At 44.1% G+C, this 15482-nt stretch overlaps 1 protein-coding gene across 1 annotated transcript in view; it reads left to right on the top strand.

Annotated features, from left to right (window-relative positions):
* Positions 1–12580, top strand: part of gfra2b (GDNF family receptor alpha 2b) — a gene marked incomplete at both ends in the record, with an annotated part of 142685 nt that extends 130105 nt beyond the window's left edge. The window contains one exon of the mRNA XM_083983968.1: positions 12476–12580. Coding sequence (XP_083840094.1) covers positions 12476–12580 — 105 coding nt within the window. The remainder of the gene's footprint in view (positions 1–12475) is intronic.
* Positions 12581–15482: the final 2902 nt, after the last annotated feature.

Below are 15482 nucleotides of genomic sequence, written 5' to 3'. Positions count from 1 at the left end.
CGCCTCTATTGATGAAGATGAAACTTCTCACTGTGAGTTTGTGTCCGTAAGAGATGAAGGAATAAAATTGCACACAACACATCACCTGTGTGTGAAAATAAGAATTTTGTTCTTAATTTGCTCACCTGGTTAAATAAAGGTTAAATAAATAAATAAAATAAAATCTGTTCAGACTCTGTGGAGCAGAGAGACAATAATTCACTGTTTCACTGTTTCACTTGTTCCTTGGCTTTTGGGCTTTTCGGTTACTGAGCAACCGCAGCCTGGACACGGAACATCCCATAATAAACCGGTGAATTGCTTGTTTTCTACACTTTGGCTTTTTGTGTTTCACCACAATAAAAACCAGCACACGCTGCGTTTTGTTTGTTTTTTGTTTCTGTCAGGCGGCGTCCTTGACCTCCGCTCCGCCTCGTCAGGAGCGGTGGAGCGGGTCCAGAGGTAAACACACACACACACACACACACACACACACACACACACACACACACACACAAACACACATACACACTAACACACACACTACACACACACACACACACACCGATCATCGGACTGTAGACCTGCGACCTCCTGAGTTGACACATCAACACCCGTCACTTTGCAGAAGGAGAAACAGCTCTGTTGATGATGATGATGGCGATAGAGGCGTTGCCATGGTTACCTGTTGTTTTGGATGGAGACCAGGAGAGAGGTGGGAGGAGGAGGGGGAGGAAGTCCTGAACTCACCTCACGGAATACTATCTGTAGACGCACCATTTAACCTTTTAAAGGGACAGTTCAACATTTAGTCAGATCCTCCTCTCACCATAACCCTATAATAGTCACAGCAGTAGGTTCATCACCTTTGATTATTGGTGCATGTTGTTTTGAGATGGGCGGGGCAGAGACGTGAGCTGCTCAGTGAACACAATGGAGGTGAACGGTACAGTGACCTCTGTGTTGGTGTCTGAAGGTTGTTAAAGGGATAGTCCAAAATTTTGGCAAAGTCGCCCATTGCCATAACCCCTATAGTCACAGCAGTAGGTTCATTACCTTTAGTTGTCAGTGCAAGCTATTTTTAGAAAGGCAGGGCAGAAACAGCGCTCTGCACAGTGCATGGTACTTTAGCCTTTCCCTCATCAAACTCATCAAATACACAATCCAACAACTCCACAACGCTCTGGTGGACAAGTTGTGACCTGCACATTCACCACGCTATGAGATAATAACACAACGTTACCAGACAGAGTTGTTTTAGAGGGAAATTCATGCAAAACCGCTGATGCACGTTGCCTTCAGGGACAGTTTTTCATCAAGCAGTCTCTGTATTTACCTCTAAAACAACTCTGTCTGGTAACGTTGTGTTATTATCTCATAGTGTGGTGAATGTGCAGGTCACAACTTGTCCACCAGAGCGTTGTGGAGTTGTTGGATTGTGTATTTGATGAGTTTGATGAGGGAAAGGTGAAAGTACCATGCACCGTGCAGAGCTCACGTTTCTGCTCCGCCGTTCTAAAAATAGCTTGCACCAACAACTAAAGGTAACAAACCTACTGCTATGACTATAGGGATTATGGCAATGGGCGAATTTGCCAAAGTGTTGAACTATCCCTTTAACAACCTGCAGACACCAACACAGAGGTCAGAGGTCAGGGTTAAGCGTCTGGGGCGTTCTGCACAAACTGTCTGTGGTGAGTTCACTGTACAACAGGAAACACGGACGCGGTAACATTTCATCGCTCTAAATCTCAGGTCAATGGAGGAGAGAGTTTATTTCCCTGCTTTTATTCAGGGATGATGTGTTAACACACTGAGCTGTTTAACACTGGATCACAGCCTTTGGAGGCTAAAGCCTGGACATGGTGTGAGTCTGTGTGTGTGTGTGTGTGTGTGTGTGTGTGTGTGTGTGTGTGTGTGTGTGTGTGTGTGTGTGTGTGTGTGTGTGTGTGTGTGTGTGTGTGTGTGTGCGTGTGTGTGTGTGTGTAGGTGTGTGTGTGTGTGTCTGTGTGAGAGAGAGAGAGTGGAAAGAGATGTTACAGCCTCAGCAGAAAAAATGGCTGAGAGCTGAATGTTGCTCTGACCTGGAGTCTCAGAGGACTAAAACCTAAACACCTTGCGCACACACACACGCATGCACACACACACACACACACACACAATCCCGCACACACATGCACACACATACACTCTGCTCACACAGGCTGATTTTACCTTCACAACAATAGACACAGACACACAACAGAGTGTTTATACAGCATTGTAATACTGCTGCTCTACACAGGTTTACACATCCAGTTAAATATATATATATATTCATACACACACACACACACACACACACACACACACATACATACACACATACATATACGCACACACATACATAGTTCAGTGTGTATATAAAAATACACACTGAACTCTGGCTATGTGTCTTGGTCATGAACTGTTTCTTTACACGTGTGTTTATATTGATCATGAATCAGAATCATGGTTTAAAACAATCTACATAGTGATAATTATAAAATATGAAGGTAGGCCTATATAAAACTTATTTACAAACGGTAAAAATGTGGAAGATGTATACATTTGAATAATATGCTATATAATTACAGATTAAGGTCTAAAAAAACCCAAGAAAACACAGTGGAAATGTGATCTCTACGTGTGTCTATGGTGGCCCTGATGGTTCAACTCAATGAAAAACACACAAATGTACTACAATCTCAAACAAAACCTCCCAATATAAGAGGAAGTGTTTCTGGGGACACGATAAAGTGAGGGACCGGTCTGAGATCTGACTCTGGTCCTGGTTCTGGTTCTGGTCTGGACTCAGCTGGACTGTCAGCGCCTCATTTTCTTTGACTGATTAACAAACATGAACTTTTGTGTTTTTGTTCCATCTGCTCGTCTCTGTTTATTTTCTACTGAACACGTTTCAGTTTGCTGAGTCACGTTTCCTCCTGTTATCGCTCAGAGTGTAAACACAGCTGCTCATAACGAGACAATGAGCTGGAACCGGTCGCATCAGGAGGCGACTGGTTCTCGTGTTTCAACACATCAGATCGACACATCGCACACTGACACGGTGGATCATCCACACAGGTTCAACTCTGGTTTATGTCAGTTTGAACTCAGGTTTCTATAAGGTTGAACTTAGGTTTATATCAGGGTCATGTCAGGTTCAACTCAGGTTTATGTCAGGCTGAACTCAGGTTCATGTAAGGTTTACGTGAGGTTTATATCAAGTTGAACTCTGATTTTTAGTTCATATGAGGTTGAACTCAGGTTTTTGTCAGGTTCATATGAGGTTGAACTCAGGTTTATGTCAGGTTCATATCGGGTTGCACTCAGGTTTATATCAGGGTCATATCGGGTTGAACTCAGGTTTACGTCTGGTTCATATGAGGTTGAACTCAGGTTTATGTCTGGTTCATATAAGGATGAACTCGGGTTTATGTTAGGTTCATATCAGGTTGAACTGTTTTATGTCAGGTTCATATCGGGTTGAACACAGGCTCATGTAAGTTAGCAAACTCAGGTTCAAATTAGGTTGAACTCAGGTGTAAGTCAGGTTTATGTCACGTTGAACTCAGGTTTACATCAGGTCTTCTTAAATGTTTTCAACAACAAAATAAAACTCCCTGACAGCCATCAGAGCTTCCCCTTCAGTGTCACGGTTTTGTCCCGACGTTCAGTTCATTTTAAATGGATTTTTTTATGAGTTTACATTCATTATTCTGTTTTTTAATCATATTGATAATAATCAATATGATCAATAATCTGAGGAAGGAGGGAGAGGAAGAGAGAGGGGTGAGGGGGTAACAGACAGATTGACCTTTTCTCTTCTCTTCTGTTCTTTGTCTTTGACCTTCATCTCCTCCTCTCCTCCCTCATCCTTTCTGTTTCTCCTCTTTTTGTTTCATTTTGTTTCCTCTCCTCTTTCCTTCATCCCCCTCTCCTTCCCTCTCCTCTCCTCAAACGTCTCTATAAAAGCTTTTTGTTTTTACACTTTAACACCCACTCTCCTCCTCCTCCTCCTCCTCCTCCTATTCCTCCCTCTCTCCTCTCCTCTCCTCTCCTCCTCTGGTTCTCGTCTCATCCCTCGCTCCCAGCTCTCTTTCTTAGTTGATGGTGAAATTCAGGCTTCAAAAGAACACTGACCCTTTTCATCTGAACACACACACACACACACACACACACACACACACACACACACACACACACACACACACACACACACACACACACACACACACACACACACACACACACACACACACACACACAGTGGTAATTGCACACATGCGGCTGTAGAGATGTCACACATAACGCTGCTCTCACACTAATAGGTTGTCAACACATATTCAGCAAACACACACACACACACACACACACACACACACACTCACACACACATAGGGCCTATTAAGATGCACAAACACACAGTAATGAAATTCAACCTGATGAAAACAGCGGCGTTACCATGGAGAGAGAGAGAGAGAGAGAGAGAGAGAGAGAGAGTGAGAGTGAGAGAGAGGAGACGTTTTCCTCTGATGAAATGAGGGAAGAAGTGAATCCTCAGGGAGAGAAAGAGAGAGAGAGAGAGAGCTGACAAATCTGCAGGCTGCAGATAAACACACAGGTGAGGACGAATGAAGAGAGAGAGAGTGAAAAGAGAAAGAGAGAAAGAAAGAGAGAGAGAGAGAGAGAGAGAGAGAGAGAGAGAGAGAGAGAGAGAGAGAGAGAGAGAGAGAGAGAGAGAGAGAGAGGCTTAAACACAACAGCTGCAGGAGTCTAAACCCTCATAGCTGGACTATGATCTCTACATGGGACTGGATGTTCATCATCATCATCATCATCATCATCATCATCATCATCATCATCATCATCATCATCATCATCATCATCATCATCATCATCCCTCTGTGCTGCTTTCAAGGTCCAGACCCAGACGTCAGTGCACCACGCAGTTTCTGATCTGGTTCAAACACAGAGCAGAAGGTTAGTGTGAGTGAATCTTTAAAGGGATAGTTCAACATTTTTGGCAAATTGGCCCCATTGTCATAATCCCTATAGTTTATAGTTTTAGCAGTATAGGTTCATTACCTTTAATTGTCGGTGCAAGCTATTGTTAGAACGGCGGAGCAGAGCCGTGAGCTGCTCAGAGCTACGCTACAGAGGCTAATGGGATTTCTTAATTGGTTTTGCATGAATTTCCCTCTAAAACAACTCTGTGTGGTAACGTTGTGTTATTATCTCATAGCGTGGTGAATGTGCAGGTCACAACTTTGTCCACCAGAGCGTTGTGGAGTTGTTGGATTGTGTATTTCATGAGTTTGATGAGGGAAACCAAGAAATCCCATGAGCGTGCACAAAAAATTAAAGGTAACAAACCTACTCCTAAGACTATGGATTCTGGCAATGGGAAAAAAAAAATTCAACATATACATATGCATCACCACAGACTCTTATTGTGAAAATCTTTAAGTTTTAAGGTGGACTGAGTCCGTTCTCACCTGAATCTGCAGCTTCCTGTCACAGCTGCTTTAGAAACCTCAGTCGCAGCAGCTCTGCAGAGTCCTGATGCTGCTGTTCCTCCTAATCCCCTCCAGACCTCGCTGGAGCCTCGTGCACGGTGGGCCCCAACTCCGTGCACGTGTGCTTCACTAAGCCCCAAACACACACACACCTACACCTACACACACACAGACACACACACTTGTTGTTCAGTTCAGAGCAGCCTGTTGGAGGCCAAGACTTCACCTGAACCGCTGCTGTCACTGTGAGACAGACATATCTCTGTTTGTGTTCATGCATACAACATGTGCATGTGTCTGAGTGCATGTGTGTGTGTGTGTGTGTTTGTGTGTGTGTGTGTGTGTGTGTGTGTATGTGTGTGTGTAGGTGTGTGTGTGCAGGAATGTGTGCAAATCCTGCACGGTGGTCAACAAAGAGGCTGAGCAGGATGATGACGGAGCAGAGACACACTATTCCTGGCTCAGTGTGTTTGGCTGCAGAGCAACAACACACACACACACACACACACACACACACTGCACGCACACACACACACACACACACACACACACACACACACACACACACACACACACACACACACACACACACACACACACACACACACACACTCCGGTGGCCTGCAGACAGGCCGGTGGAGAAGATGGAGGATTATGGAGATCAGCTGAATAACAAAAACCCCAACGAGTGTAAAAGAGTCGAGACATTAAAGGAAACTGAGACCGAAGCTGTTTGAGCTTCACATGTTAAACAAGCTGCTGCTGCCTGCAGGACACTGTGCATCCCATAATAAGCCTCATCTGTCCTCTCCACCTCCTCCACTGGATCTTATATAGTAGATGTACGAGATGAAACGCAGCAGCAGCAGAAACCAGAGTTCACACGGCGGCAACGTATTAAAGGACTATTACAAACAGAAAACAACTAAAGAGAGACTGTAATAAACTAGGGCTGCAACTAACGATCATTTCCATAATCGATTCATCTGTCGATTATTTAAACGATTAATCGATTAGTTGTTTGGTCAATAAAATGTTAGAAAATGTTGAAAAATGTCAATCAGCGTTTCTCAAACCACCAGATGACGTCCTCAAATTATCAAATTATATATAAATTATCTAAATTATCAAAGAGAGACTCAGTTGATTGTCGTAAAGCAACAAAGAAACTAGAAATATTCACATTTAAGAAGCTGAAATCAGAGAAACTTTCTTTTCTTCAAAAACGACTCAAACCGATTATTTGATTATCAAAATAGTTGACGATTAATTTAATAATCGATTATTGTTCGATTAATCGATTAATTGTTGCAGCTCTATAATAAACTACAACATGTTGAGGTCATTGAACGTCTCAGGGCTTCATGAATACGATGGACGGGTCGATACAGACAGAGAACAAACTTCTCTGTCATTTACATAAAGTTGTTGAATCAAAACTAAATGAAGAAGTCAGAGGACAAACTCCTGAACAACAACAACAACAACAACAATAACAAAAACAACAATAACAATGAGCCTGTTGCTGGGATTAATGAGGAACCTCGTTAAGAAGAGAAGAGTGAGATAATTGAAGGATCAGAGCAAAGAAAAGACGACCTGGATGGAGGATTTAACCAGGAGCAGAGGAGGAGGAAGAAGAGGAGAAAGAAGATGAAGAAGAAAAGGAGGAGGAAGAAGGAGAGGAGAAGGAGGAAAAAGAAGAAGGAAAAGAGGAGGAGGAAGATGAAGAAGAAGAGAAGGAGGGAAAAGAAGGAGAAGAGGAGGAGGAGGAAGAAGAGGAAGAGGTAGAAGTAGAAGAAGAAAAGGAAGAGGAGGAGAAGGAGGAAGATGAAGAAGAAGAGAAGGAGGGAAAGGAAGGAGAAGAGGAGGAGGAGGAGGAAGAAGAAGAGGAGAAAGAAGATGAAGAAGAAAACGAAGAGGGGGAGGAAGAAGAAGAGAAGGAGGAAGAAGAAGAGGAAGAGGTAGAAAAAGAAGAGGAAGATGAAGAAGAGAAGGAGGAAAAAGGAAAAGAGGAGGAGGGAGAAGAAGTGGAGAAGGAGGAAAAAGAAGAAGAAGGAAAAGAGGAGGAGGAAGATGAAGAAGAAGAGAAGGAGGGAAAAGAAGGAGAAGAGGAGAAAGAAGATGAAGAAGAAAACGAAAAGGGGGAGGAAGAAGAGGAGGAGGAAGAAGACGTAGAAGAAAAAGAAGAGGAGGAAGACTCCATGTGAACCTCCGTCTCTGTCTCTCTGTTTCTGTCGTTTACGTCCTAATCATGTTTCCTTTCCACCAACCTCCTGTGTCTTTAACCTTTAACCTTGTGTTAACAGTGTGAGTCTGTTACACAGCTTCACTCTCAGTGCTGCGATTTACAGACGTCCCCTGAACACAGCACCAGGTCAGATGTTTATTAATGAATCCTCACTTCCTTTCACCTGAGCAGCGTCGCTAAAGTCTTTACCTGTAATTGCGCCTTGTTACGTGATGTGTGTGTACATGTATGTGTGTAAGTGTGTGTGTGTGTGTGTGTGTGTGTGTGTGTGTGTGTGTGTGTGTGTGTGTGTGTGTGTGTGTGTGTGTGTGAGGGATGGGAGCTCTTCCAGGCCACAGTGTCAGGATGAATAATGAGCTGATGAAATGAAATGAAACCGGCGCTCGCTCTGATTAGCTCGGCCATTTTAGAAATATCCCTAAAATTCAGACGGAGTGTGTGTCTGTGTGTGTGTCTGTTCACACACTGATGATGTCACTGGATATTCAGGAAACACCAGAGAGAGAGAGAGAGAGGTGGTGAAGCGAGCGCCGACCTGTGAAGTTTTTTCTACGGTGGCCCTGAGGTGCAAAACACAACAGCAAATCAGAAAACACAACAACAAAAGAGAAAACACAACACCATCCATCCGTCCATTGTCCACCGCTTCATCCGGGTCCGGGTCGCGGGGGCAGCAGTCGGAGCAGGGATCCCCAGACTTCCCTCTCCCCGGACACTTCGGCCCAATCCCATTTCTCTTTTTTTCCCCTTCCCCTACCCCTTGCCCCTCGCCCCTTGAAACGGAGCTACAAGGGGTAGGGGTAGAAAGTCAACCCCTCCGAATTGGGACACCCCTTCAACAATCACATACGTCATCACGTAGTCTCACTGGCTTTTACGTAAGCTGATGCGGCGAGCTTTTGCCAGAAATCAAATAGCGTGTACCATATAACTTAATAAAATAAGATAAAACTTAATGCAGGCTGATCGGTTCATTGTAAAACATTTATTTACTGATGTAAATGTGGTGATTTCTGTACGTACAGAGCCCAGAGGCAGCGCTGCCTGCTCCTCTGTCTGGTACATGAAGCATAACTTTTCATCCAAATAAACTAATGCTACTGCCACAATTGTCAGATTTCATCAATTAGACCAACATTTAAATGCTAAAAAGAATTTAACATGCTGGTGGTAAACCTCTAAAAACCCGCGGATAAGTTAATTAACGACCGCCTTCTCTCCCGGCGGGACCGGGACGAGGACGTAGTTTCGCCGGCGGAGCAGCGCTGCAGACCGGCTGCTGCCTCTGTGAGGAGCCGCTCCTCCTGGAGCTTCACTTCTCCGAAAAATCGTCGGAGCAAACTTCTAACCCGCCGTCATTTGGGTAAACTAACCGCACATTTGGGACCTAAACAGTTACTTTCTCGCAACAAAAAATATTAAAACTTAAGAAAGTGACGTAATAACAGCGCTACAGCAAGAAATAAAACAGCTTTTCGTTTTACAGCCACCGCTGCCGGCTGCCGCAAGATGCATTCTGGGAAACTTTTCATACCCCTCCGTTTGGAGTGTGCCTCTGAAAAATCTCCGTTTGGAGGGCTATGTAGCCCTACCACTTCCCCCTACCCCTCTGTCCTAACGGGGATTGGGACACCCCTACCCCTACACGTGAACGCGCAAAACGGAGGGGTAGGGGTAAGTGGTAGGGCCAAGGGGTGAAATGGGATTGGGCCTTCCTCCAGCTCTTCCGGGGGGACCCCCAGGCGTTCCCACGCTGGGTCTTCCTCGGGGCCTCCTCCCGGTGGAACATGCCTGGAACACCTCCCAAGGGAAGTGTCCAGATGCCGAGCCACCTCAGCTGGCTCCTCTCGATGTGGAGGAGCAGCTTATCTCTAAGGGAGCGTCCTTCCACCCTGCGGGGGAAGCTCATTTCGGCTGCTTCGACCGGTAAATCGAGAGCTTTGCCTTTCGGCTCAGCTCCTTCTTCACCACGACGGACCGATACAATGACCGCATTACTGCGGCCGCCGCACCGATCCGCCTGTCGATCTCGCGCTCCGTTCTCCCCCCACTCGTGAACAAGACCCCGAGATACTTAAACTCCTCCACCTGAGGCAGGAACTCTCCCCCGACCTGGAGGGTGCAAGCCACCTTTTTGCGGTCGAGAACCATGGCCTCGGACTTAGAGGTGCTGATTCTCATCCCAGCTGCTTCACACTCGGCTGCAAACCGCCCCAGTGCATGCTGAAGGTCCTGGCTCGAGGGAGCCAACAAGACCACATCATCCGCAAAAAGCAGAGATGAGATCAAGTGGCTCCCGAACCGTACCCCCTCCGGCCCTTTGCTGCGCCGAGAAATTCTGTCCATGAAAATAATGAACAGAACCGGTGACAAAGGGCAGCCCTGCCGGAGTCCAACACGCACCGGGAACACACAACGACAAATCAGAAAACACAACAGCAAATTACTAAACTTTTTTCTTTTTTGTCATTGTGTTTTCTCTTTTTGTTGTTGTGTTTTCTGATTTGTTGTTGTGATTTGCACCTCAGGGCCACCGTAGTTTTCATATGAACCACAGAGTCGGATCAATACTGAACACAAAGAGCCAGACACACACTGACAAATAAAACACAGTCACTTCCAAAAGGATAAACAAACACACACACACACACACACACTGAGCAGCCATGACAGAGGAGAGGACAGTTTCCCTTCGAGTCTCAATCCTGTAAAAAATATTCAATAAACGTCTGAATCTCTGCTGTGATCCTGCTGCCAACGCACACACACACACACACACACACACACACACACACACACACACACACACACACACACACACACACACACACACACCTAAACACACAAACACACACATACGGTATTTACATGTTGTAATTTGTCAGCAACATTAACTCGACGCACAATAGTGACTCAATACGCCGTGAATACACAACACGATCAGCCTGTGAGCAGGATGGAGTGTGTGTATGTCTGTGTATGTCTGTGTGTGTGTGTGTGTGTGTGTGTGACGACCGAGGGGGAAAAAACTGATTTACAGAGAATTAGGCGAGCCAGGACACCGGGCTGTACACACACACACACACACACACACACACACACACACACACACAGACACACACACATGTACACACCATGTGCAAGAACGTGATAAGAAATGCAGGATCATTCATCTGCTCGCTGGAAGTCTCTCCCTCTCTCTTCCCTTTGACTTCCATCTTTTCTTCATCTCTTCCTCCCTCCTTTCTCTCTCTCCCTCTCCTCCCTCTTTCCCTCCCCCCTCCAGCCGAGCCAGGAGGAGGAAGAGGAGGAGGAGGAGGAGGAGGAGGCAGGTTTTATTTGTGTAGCACCTTTCACACACAGACACACAGTTCCCGATGCGTCACACACAGAGAGGTTTTAACGGACGTTTAGAGACGGAGCTTCTGCGTCTGTTTCACTGAAGCTGCAGTTTGAACCGGAGCTTCACCACTCTGACCTGCTGTTAGCTCAGGGTGTTAGCGCCGGAGCCGAGGAGGAGGAGGAGGAGGAGGAGGAGGAGGAGGAGGAGGAGGAGGAGGAGTAATGAAGATGGAGGAGCTACGTTCAGTCTGAAACATCACACCTGTTAATCATCAGAAACCGATCCACCAGGCTATTGTTAGCCGTTGTTAGCACGGCCTGCGTTGTAGTTCGCACATAGGCTACCACATGAAAACTGTAAATTAGCCTAGACACTATAGCAGCATTTCCATATACGTGTAACAATACTATTTATAAAACAGAAAGGTGAAATCCGGCAATCTGATTGGTTGTTAACTGTAATATAATGAGTGTATACCACGGCTACTATTCTGAAGCCTCATCACATCGTATCACTCCACGTCAGGCACGTATGAATGGATGTAAAAATGACAACAAACTGTTAGAGTCGGTAGCAAAAGGTAGCCGGTGTTTGACAACGTTAACAAATAGACTAATTAGTTGAATTCACATGTTTAAGGTTAACTTTCACCTCTGGGGAGGGTTAACAATGGTAGAGTGGATTGAGCAGTGACTTTCACCTGAAAAAGAAAAAAAAAAGCAGAGGAAAAGATGACATGCAGAGCTTAACGTCCAGAGAGGTGGGACTTTTTTTTTTTTTTTTTTTTTTTTACAGCGGGGCTATTTTATTTGATAAAATGTATTTCTGAATTTAAAAAAATACATGAAATAGATTGAGTATTCCTCTTTCATCTTGCCATTATTGGTAACCGTTTCATAAAAGCAATACGTCATGAAAGGCTGTGGTACGCTCATTATACCACAGCTAAGGGGCGTTCTTCGGCCCGACGCGAAACCTCATTAGCCAATTAACCAATTGACAAATTGGTATACTTAATTAACCAATTAAGTATACGACTGATTTAGTGTAGCAAAAACTGGTCAGGAGTGCTTATGAACAGAATAGCACTGGAGCCTCTACTACTAGGCTATTTACACATGGGGCAGCCATCTTTGAAAGTCAACTCGGGGGTTGTGAGAATTCTCCAACTTTCTGAGTAGGAAATCCAATGTTGGAGGTCATTCAAGTGGAAACCTCCGACTTGGAACTCGGAATTCCAACTTCCGAGTACAAATGGGACGCACCATTGATCCTCCAGAGACGGCATCTGAAGGGCCTGCATCCTCGAAGGATCCAGTCCCTGAATTAGGACACAGCTTAAATGTGTCCCGTTTCCAACAGCCCCCGAAGGACCATCGTCTGGAACTTCTAGAGGGGCTAAACGAGTCCATGCCTTGGGGAGGGAACTCTCTGAGCGGCCCTGAAGAACTCCCTGTTGGGGCTTGAGGTTTACTCGGTGCTGAGTGGGTATAACTCAGACTGGGATGTGACGCCAACAGAAAGTGCAATGGTGAGCAGCGTTTTTAAAACCCATGCAGCACAAGAGGAGCATTGGTAGAAAAAGTCTACACTGATGAAAAAAGACAAGGGCAGTAAAAGAAAAACTGCTGCACAACGATTATGTGATGATCGGAAACTTTTGCACAGTGATTGAAGTTGAATGGTTGAAGTTCAAGTTTAAATTTGTGGACGATGACGTAGATAAAATAGACAGTTTTTGGGAGCTGAGAAGATGCTATGATGCTAATTAGCATGAAACTCTTCACCACCTCATCTGGAACACCTGTACTGTCTTGGACCAGTATGTTCAACATGCTAACATTTGGTAAGTGTAAGTATGGAAAATAGTATTCTTGTATCACTTTTTAAAACACAAGTGACGAAGAACTTCACAAAAAGTAAAAGAATCATTACAAATGGAACAACAACAAAAACAACAACTCAGGGAGACGATACAAAAACAAGACAATCAGATTTCTGACTAAATAACTGAGGCGTAAAAACACTTAGACAAATGACAGGTTTTCAACAAAGGAGACAGTTTTGGGACAGTGAAGGCATCGTCTGCTCAGTCTAGTGCATGGTGAATTTAAAAAGACATTGTTTGGACTCAAAAGCCATCCGAGAAGCCTGAAGTTTGAGGTGCGAATATTTCTGAACTGTTTAAAAGATAAAAGATGGGGCACTATCTTAGCATCATGTTAGCACAGCCTCTGTTAGCCTGCTGGTTTAAGCATTTAGCTCAGCCTCAGATGCAACTAAATGAAATCACTGTGTTTTAACTAAAGAATCAAAGACTCAACTGGAGACTTTTCCAAACAGCTCGTGGAGCTAATGCTAATTAGCCTCCTACTGTTACAGTGTAATCAGGTAGCAGGAGTTCTTGTTTCAGTCGATAAATTTGGAGGTGGACTGAATGAGAAGCTGCTTCGTGTCTCAGATCAACAACAATAACGATTCCCAAACCTTGAAATGATCAGTGAACACATCACAGCGTGAAGAGATGAAGATGAGCGTTGTGTCGGGAAACATCCACTCCTCCTCTCTCTCTCTCTCTCTGCTGATCTGTCTCTGTTTAATCTGCAGTATCTTTATCCTTCTCTCCACTTATCTCCTCACTCTGTCTGCTCAGACGTTATCAGCTCTGTTGGCTCGTATCACAATCACTGTCTCACTACGCTGCTTCAGACGAGGTCGTTCTGAGGTTCTCACGAGGGTCTAGGGTTCTGGGAGACTTTCATGACCCTCAGTCGGCCTTTAAACTTTCAGACGGTTGTTAAAGAGGCTCCACAACTCCTTAAAGAGGTTCTAGAGGTCCTTAAAGAACAGATTCTAGGAGACACTGAATAAGTTTTCTTAGAGGTGCTCGTGATCATAATGGAGACTAAGTGGGTTCTTTAAGGGCATCTAAAACTTTCATGGGCTCCATTGAGCAATCCAGTAGTTAGTTAGGAGGTTCTAGAGGGTCTGTTGGTTGTTTAAAAGGTTCTGGATGTCTGAAAAACATTGATGGCAATTTATTGACCCTTACAAAGGTTTTAGTGGTTACTGAAGATACTCCACAGTCCCTAATTGAGCTTCTAGGAGAACTTTTCTTTAAAAGGTTTGAATGGTCACTGTCAGTGTTGGGAAAGTTCACTTTCTACAAGTTCAAAGTTCAGTTCACAAATTTTAAAATGAACTAGTTCAGTTCATAGTTCATAATTCAGTTATTTTTTTATGCTTTTTTTTTTTTTAAATGATTGCCACAGCCCATATAGAACCACAGAAAGCAGAAATTATTTTATCGGTTTTAACACTGAAACCTTGTGTCAGATTTAATCTTCGTATCGAATTTTGAATCCTTTTCCAACCAGGGTTTACATTAGCGGTGCGACACTGTGGTGGCTGGTGTTGCCAGATGGATTGGTTTTCAGCTACATATTCTCTATGGAAATCTGACACACTCTTGAACGAAGTCATACTGTGAGAGAGCACCGTTCACAAACGCCAGAATGAACACGTTTACAATAACGTTCATCAAGCAGAAATACAGTACGTTCAGTTCATGTTAAAAAAAATATGAATGAGTTCATTCATTGAACGCGTTCAGGCACAACACTGGACACTGTGGACGTCCTGTAGGTCTTCAGGAGTCACTGAGTAGGTTCTACAGGTTCTTTAAGACCTGCTAATGGCCACTGTAGAGATTTAATAGATTCTTTAAGAGCTTTATGAGCTCAATTTAGATGATCTAGTCGTCTATAGACCTTTTCAGAGAGTATAAACAAAGACAGGTGTGGCTCATTAGAAAACGCTCTGGTACACTAAATGGAATGGAGCCTTAATTAGTATCCTTGGTAACACCTGTATTTGTTTATACTCTCTGAAAAGGTCTATAAGGAGGTTCTTGGGGTCTGGGAGAGTTTTACAAGTTCTTGAGATCTGGAAAACATTAATGATGTTCAGTGATCCTTCAAGAGATTCTAGTTTGGTTTTAGCAGATGTTCAGGAGGCGCCACACATCCCTCACAAAGTTTTAATGGTTACCATGGATATTCTCCTCTTTTATTCCCATTAAGATGTTTTAATGGTCACTGCGGAGGTCCTGCAGGTTTTACAGGTTTCTACAAATTATTCACCAGACTCACTGGATTTTAGTGGGTTATTTCAGAGGAAACTAAAAGCTAAAAGCAAATTTGACCATATCATGGTGAAGAAAAGGTTCTACTGCTGAGGCGGTAGTAAAGGTATTTGTTGTTGGTGTTTGTTTTTTTAGGATGTTCTATTGTTTTGTCATTCTATCTGAAGATGTTCTAAAGGTCCAGACAACATTTATGAGTGAAATTGTTTCTAATATTCATTAAAT

Source organism: Trachurus trachurus, assembly GCF_905171665.1.
Source record: "Trachurus trachurus genome assembly, chromosome: 12".
Lineage (NCBI taxonomy): Eukaryota > Metazoa > Chordata > Actinopteri > Carangiformes > Carangidae > Trachurus > Trachurus trachurus.
Note: the sequence above shows the minus strand (reverse complement) of the source record. Positions and strands in the feature narration are given on the sequence as shown.